Source organism: Formica exsecta, unplaced genomic scaffold (genome assembly GCF_003651465.1).
Source record: "Formica exsecta isolate Colony F162 unplaced genomic scaffold, ASM365146v1 scaffold328, whole genome shotgun sequence".
NCBI classification, from domain to species: domain Eukaryota; kingdom Metazoa; phylum Arthropoda; class Insecta; order Hymenoptera; family Formicidae; genus Formica; species Formica exsecta.
Genome location: NW_021850535.1, coordinates 21,146 through 27,679, shown reverse-complemented (window position 1 = coordinate 27,679; position 6,534 = coordinate 21,146). Strand labels below are relative to the sequence as shown.

Genomic DNA, 6,534 nt, shown 5'->3' with positions numbered 1-6,534 from the left:
GTTCTATCTTTGTTATTTACTGAAAGTTAAACAAAGATAGAACGACGCTCGTGTGCACACGGGTGATGTTCTCGAACGCGGCCATGCACTTATTGGTATCACTTAAAGCATCACCACAGTACATACAGTAGCGCAACTCCCTGTCGGCATCTCGGTCTAGATATACTATGTCTATGGTTGCGCTACTGTATATACTATGGCACCACCACGCATGCGCGCACCTCGGGCGTCTAAAATGGCGGACCTTCAATTGGGTACATCGCCAGGAGGCCTATCAGCAATCCAGATATATAGATCAGTGGTATGTATATACATACACACACGCTAATAGAAATGCATAGATTATCACCAATGTATATAGAAATGTGTTAGACGTCTGGGCATTTACAAGTGTGTAGCATAGCTTTTCTATTTTTGAATATTTTCTTTAATTTTACGGATATATATGTCTCGAGAAAAATCGATGCGCGGCTGTTGACTTTATTTTTTCTGTATATTTTGCATCAAGATGCTATCTTGAAAGAACAAGAGATTGTACGTGTGTGTCTGTCAAATACATTTACATACATACGTAGGATATTTTGTTACTTGCTCTCGAATTTTATATGTCAACAATCTTTTTCTTAATAATATCATACGCAAAAATATATCTAGTATTTAAACAAGTAGCATGAATTGAAACAAATGCTTGACGGAAGTTGTGATATCCATGGAGTGATTCATTGTGATTCTAGTATTTTGTTATTTTATAATAAACATTCTTCTATCAGTCTGCTCACAATTGTTCTGATTGTTCTCACAGTGTATTTTAGAGAATTTTTATAAATACATTTCTAGAAATGAAATTTTTTTCAGCTTTATGAATCGGAAGAAACATCACAACGTCGTTTCGGAAAGTGGGCAATGTGGTTTAGTAATAGTGATCGTTGGAATTTTTCCATGGATCGATTATTTTTCGAGCTTATGGACGAGTGTAAATATCTGGCACCAGGAGCGCAATTGACCTACGCTGTGAGAAATCGTTTAGAGAAATACAAGAGAGAAGAGCGGAAAATAATTGTATCTCATATGAAAGATGGCTGTGCTCCATTGTTTATTGCCTGCAAGAGGGGACATGTGGAGATTGTCGAATATCTTTTAAGAAAATGCGACGCCGACATTGAACAAAGAGGAAAGTATGAAGTACCTGATGATGGATCAGTTCACTGTGTCACGCCATTATGGTGCGCCGCGGTATCTGGGAATTTGGAAGTTATAAAATGCCTTATATCCCATGGAGCTGATGTGAATGCAGTCTCTGATTCTGGATCTACTCCCGTTAGATCTGCGTGCTTCATGACACATATGGGTAACGAATTATATATCAATTATGCAAAATATAATTGATAGGGCAAGTAAGCAAAGAGGTAATATGTCATATTTCTTTCAAGAAGCATTATGTACTTTTCTGTATTATTATTTGAATGAAGTATTCTTGTAAATAATCTGATTACATATCATATTAGAAAAGATAAAATAATATGTTATAGTAACAGCAGAAAGACATATAATGAAAAAAGGTAATATTAAATAAAAACAGTGCAGTAATATATATAATTCTTGCAATCAAATTGTAAAAAATAAGTGAATATTTCAGAATTGAATGAATGTATTTTTGTCAAATTGAAATAAAAATATAATCATATGCAGGTCTAGGTCAAAGCTAAGCATGCCAAGATTTAATACGCTATCATTTATTTTTTATAATGCTTAGTTGTTAATAGATCTCGTTTTGCCTGTGCTCCTTTTTTGCATTCGGAATGAAATAATATATGAGAGATAGAGAAAGATCACAAAACATAATGTAAGAAATTTAAGCAAAATGTGAGACTTAATGTCTAATATTTATTTCATTCAACGTTATAAAAATGCGTATAGATCACATGTCTAATTTTCAGCGAATCTAATCATTTGTTGATCCTTGTTTTTGCTATCACACACATAATGTATTCCAAATGATTTATCTAGATGAAAAGTGCCTTATTCGTTTCGGTATCGTTGTACAATATTACATTAATCCTTAACTACTAACAATAAGACTTTCCTTTTCTTTTGCTTCCTCATAGAGGAAATTTTATTTTCGTGACAAAATTTTTTTTCCAGTTTTCTATACGAATGTGTTTAGAATGTTCCAAAACGTCGCAAAATCATATTTTTAAAAAATGTCTATATGTTGTATGTATGATGTATGTATGTATGTATGTTTGTACGGAATGTACATTGTACAACCTCTAACTTCCGCAATTTTTGAGATATCAGGTTAAATTTTTTTACATGAATAAGGTATTATTAAAGAAAGGTATGGTATTGAATTTGGTGAGTATTAATGAAAGGGTTCATTTTTTATAAAATTTTGAATTTTTTTGAGAAATGTCTGTACATACTGTAACTTTCGCAAATTTTGAGAGACCTTCCTCTATGAGGAAGCCAAAATTGAAAAACCCATTTGCTTTAAAGAGCTTAAGCTTTGTGAGTGAAATAAAATGATGAGGAAGCAATGTGCAAGTTTCTAATTTGCACAATTTTCAATTTTTTCTCTTTCTTTCTCTAAAATATTTATTTTAATCTTTAGATTTAATTAGTGATTGTTTTGTTTATTGATGGTGCGAGTTATCTGAATTAACAAGAATGATTTTGAATGTAAATCATATATTTATTTTTCAGACATTGTCTTGTATTTAGTGGAAAATGGCGCTGATATACTAAAAGCAAACTATAATGGTGGAACATGTTTGATAAATTCTATACAAAGTGTGGAGTTGTGCACTTTTCTTTTGGAACATGGCGCGGATGTGAATGCCACGGATATTCAGAACAAAACTGCCTTGCATTACGCCATTCAGGAACATAGATTTCGAACTACCAAACTGCTCTTAGAACATAATGCGGACCCTCATATCAGATCTCGATATAACGATGATGCCCTCCAGACTGCCTGTCTTAAAGGAGCCATCCAGATATTCGAATACTTAGGTAAGAATGATTCAATGTAATATTGTAACAATTAGCGTTTCTTTCCTATGATAAAAGATACAGGTTTATATTGGTTAAAATTACGATGTATGGCATTCATGATTTAGTGGAAAACGTATCATATTCCGCGGAAAGATTGGCAGATGCAAACGAGCTAATGGGATCCACATTTTTCGACGATCATAGCGATACGCATATGGCGTTACAATATTGGAGGGCCGCGATGGTCCTCAGAATAGTCAACTCGAATGACGGAGTGCCTTTGCCAAAGAGACCTGTGTTACCAAACCGCGAGACTTACAGAAATACCGTGGAATTTTCAACCGTGGAAGAGTTAAACGCCATTTCGCTCGATTTAGATGCAATAAGAATACAAAGTTTATTGATATGTGAAAGGATATTAGGCCCACATCACAAAGATACTCTCTTTCGACTGATGTTTAGAGGTGCATCATATGCAGACTCTTTAAGGTATTTAGTTATTTGTCCAGTCTTTCTGAAACATATTTAATTATATATAATAACATGCATGTAATATATTTCTTCTTTTTAGATATCAACAATGTATAGATTTGTGGCATCGAGTGTTAGAAATTAGAATTGAAAAGGATTCGGTATGTAAAACATAAAAATGTCTGATGCGCAGTTATATGCGTATATAATTTTTCCATCTATATGTGAAAAATAAATTAAATTCTATCGGTCTTTTAGATTTTATATGCAGATACCTGTTTCACTGCACAAGCTCTTGTAAGGCTTATGGTGGATCTGAATGAAAGAACATTGGAAGTAATAGATCGTAATCGAGAAAGACAAGAACCGAGATTTTGCGACGTAGTAGCAATATTTAAATTACTCTCTAGCCAGCTGACGGAAGCTAGAGAGTTATTGGAGGTATGTATGATTTGTGCATATTATATAATTTATAAGTAATAATATATACTGTTGAGATAGATTGTTGGATGCATATGTTATATATACTAACGTTATATTATAGAAACGTCCTGTGCATAAGAGACAGAGAGACAATTATGAACGTATTCTGAAATGCGTGACGCATCTTATTTATCTTTTAGTAGAAAAAGCAAAATCTGATGAACAGAAAGCTTTAATGCACCAGTTAGTCCATGGTTTAGTGAAACAAAATCCCAGATCTGTTTATATAGAGGACACACTTCTTCATCTTTGTGTTTCTAGTTCAAATACAATCAACTCTAGTTACTTTACTTCTGCCGATGATATACATGTAAGTATGAACTTTTGCTCAAGTGTATCAAAAGAGTTAAAGCTTTACAGTAGATCATCTTTTTGGAAATCTTTTTATTTTCAATATTAATTATTTTCATAAATAACTATAAAAGCAACTTCTCTATTATATTCAATATAAACTTAAAATTATCTATTATATTCAATATAAACTTAAAATTTGATAATTCTTAAAATTAAATAAAGAATAAAGTAAAACTCTATTTGCATCTTTAAAATTTAATACCTGAAGAGTTCTTCATTCTCAATCGTAATAGTAAAAATTACTACTTCGCGAATATGTTTTATTAGCCGAGAAGTCGGCTGCATCATTAGACAGTAAATGAAATACATATGCAATATTTTGATGAATATATCCAGACAATTTTTCCACGTTTGGATGTTGTTAAATTGCTCTTGGATTGTGGAGCATACGTCGATGCTAGAAATACATTACGGTCAACCCCTTTACATATAGCAAGCAACGCATACAACTTTCACAATGCTGTAAGTATACTTTTTTTTATATATTTTCTAGACTTTTACAAATCAAACATTACAGCTCACATTAAGAATTTGTTTAAAACAGCTGATAAAATTGTTGTTGGATTATGGCGCACACTTAGATACACCAAATAGAGCGGGAGATACACCATTACGACTGATATCCTCTAATCCGCAAAATAACGTAAATCTTCTTAATTATACTAGTCTTCAATGTCAAGCCGCACAGGCTGTTTGTAAATACGGAATCTGCAGTAAAGAATTGCCTATTACATTACGCCATTTCCTAGAACTTCACAGAGAATGATACTGATGATAATTTATAATAAGAATAATTTTTTCAAATTATATTATACTTATTGAGAGATATTTTGTCATAATTCCAAAATGTATGACAATATCAAAGGATTCATGTGTAATGATGAACACAATGATATATATACTAATTTATATAATTCATATTCTCATTATAAGCATATTAGAGAGAGAGAGAGAGAGAGAGAGAGAGAGAGAGAGATAAACATATATAATATAAAATAGTGAAATATACATACCAATGTCGAAACTTTAATTATAAAGAAAGTACTATTTTTAGAGTGCTAACTATACTGTTAACATCTTGCCATCGAAAAACGTACCAGTAATGGTATATCATGCAAAATGTTAATTATGATATAAATACAATGGCATGTGCAGTTTTTAAAGCATTAAAAGACTGAATGAGAAGAGAATGCTTCAATTCTAAAAACTGATTCTCCCAATTAGATATTTTGCAATATAAAACATTGTTTTTTAATATCCATATAGCGATTCGCGTAATTTAATTAAGTATTGGAAGTTCTTGCTATACAATGTTTTGAAATATCACAAATGCTTGAGAGAAATTTGTACTCAAATATTGTTACACATACTGTGCTGCCTACAAAGTAAAAGAGATGGCACCAATATGATGTTTTATCATAGAAATATTTTTCTAGTTTTTCCAGAATCGTCAGGCTTTTCTTTCTAAAAAGATATCACAAATAATAAGTTTGCTGGAAAAAAACACATCAGCTACAATTTATTATATTCTAATTTAATCTAATTTATTAATTAAGTCACCTATTTAAGAGATTATATTAAAAATAATCGAAAATATTGACTATTATTGCATGTGATACTATTTTATAAATACACACTTGTCTAAAATGAAGATTTTATTAAATGGACTTTCAGTGGAATATCCAATGGTTCCATTCCCGTAATCGTTGGTATAGAAACTAATATAAAGTGCTTTTATATTTTATATTAATGCTAACGAATGTTTTTCACGATTCGGATGTTGATGAATCGTCTGTTGATATTGCATCAGAAAGTTGAATATCATAAAAATAGCTATATTTTGCAGCATTATAATACAGCATACCTGTATTAGAGTGCTACAGACTATTACTGGATATTTTATTCCAATGTATTATAATATACTACTGGATGAGAACATTTTTCTCGTAGGTAGTTTTGCTTTATAATATGAAATTGTAAGTGGAAAAATTGTTAATGCAAAAATTATTATACCGCTTAATTTTTATGTCTAGTATATGGATTCTGGTGTGAATTTTGTTCTCTTTCAATGAACACAAATAACATGGCCCATATGTGCCATTCAGGTTTACTAGTTAAGGGTCGGCAGGAGAGACAGTAGAGACCTCTTGCGGGAAGCCGTGAACTACGGATACGTTTTTTTCGTATTACGGCCAAAATACAAAGAAAATTAAATTCTAACAGCAATATTCG

General features: G+C 31.6%; 1 protein-coding gene and 1 long non-coding RNA gene across 7 annotated transcripts; one reads left to right on the top strand and one right to left on the bottom strand.

The window, feature by feature from the left end:
* The first annotated feature begins 219 nt into the window (after positions 1 to 219).
* Positions 220 to 5,965, top strand: LOC115238196 (protein fem-1 homolog A). 6 transcript variants are annotated; one of them, XM_029811799.1, is made up of 9 exons: positions 220 to 301; positions 856 to 1,348; positions 2,704 to 3,012; positions 3,120 to 3,483; positions 3,566 to 3,626; positions 3,724 to 3,906; positions 4,010 to 4,258; positions 4,639 to 4,764; positions 5,739 to 5,965. In XM_029811799.1, exons 1-9 carry the CDS (start codon positions 236 to 238, stop codon positions 5,838 to 5,840), a joined length of 1,953 nt encoding a protein of 650 aa, XP_029667659.1. In that variant the 5' UTR covers positions 220 to 235; the 3' UTR covers positions 5,841 to 5,965. The 6 variants fall into 6 exon arrangements, with proteins under 6 accessions (XP_029667659.1, XP_029667654.1, XP_029667655.1 ...); XM_029811794.1 differs by lacking the exon at positions 5,739 to 5,965 and adding an exon at positions 4,847 to 5,308; XM_029811795.1 differs by lacking the exon at positions 5,739 to 5,965 and adding an exon at positions 4,847 to 5,308 and having other exon boundaries at positions 285 to 390.
* On the bottom strand, positions 5,458 to 6,286 carry LOC115238197. The gene is made up of 3 exons (XR_003884463.1): positions 6,167 to 6,286; positions 5,940 to 6,094; positions 5,458 to 5,766 (listed from the first exon to the last, which is right to left on the bottom strand). It is a non-coding gene; the product is annotated as an uncharacterized LOC115238197 (long non-coding RNA).
* Between the last annotated feature and the right edge of the window lie 248 nt (positions 6,287 to 6,534).

Coding starts and splice junctions, on each gene's coding strand:
- LOC115238196 (XM_029811794.1), top strand. CDS start 236: ATGGCGGACCTTCAATTGGGTACATCGCCAGGAGGCCTATCAGCAATC. Junction 3,484..3,565: donor TCATATGCAGACTCTTTAAG/GTATTTAGTTAT, acceptor TCTTCTTTTTAG/ATATCAACAATGTATAGATT. Junction 3,907..4,009: donor AAGCTAGAGAGTTATTGGAG/GTATGTATGATT, acceptor GTTATATTATAG/AAACGTCCTGTGCATAAGAG.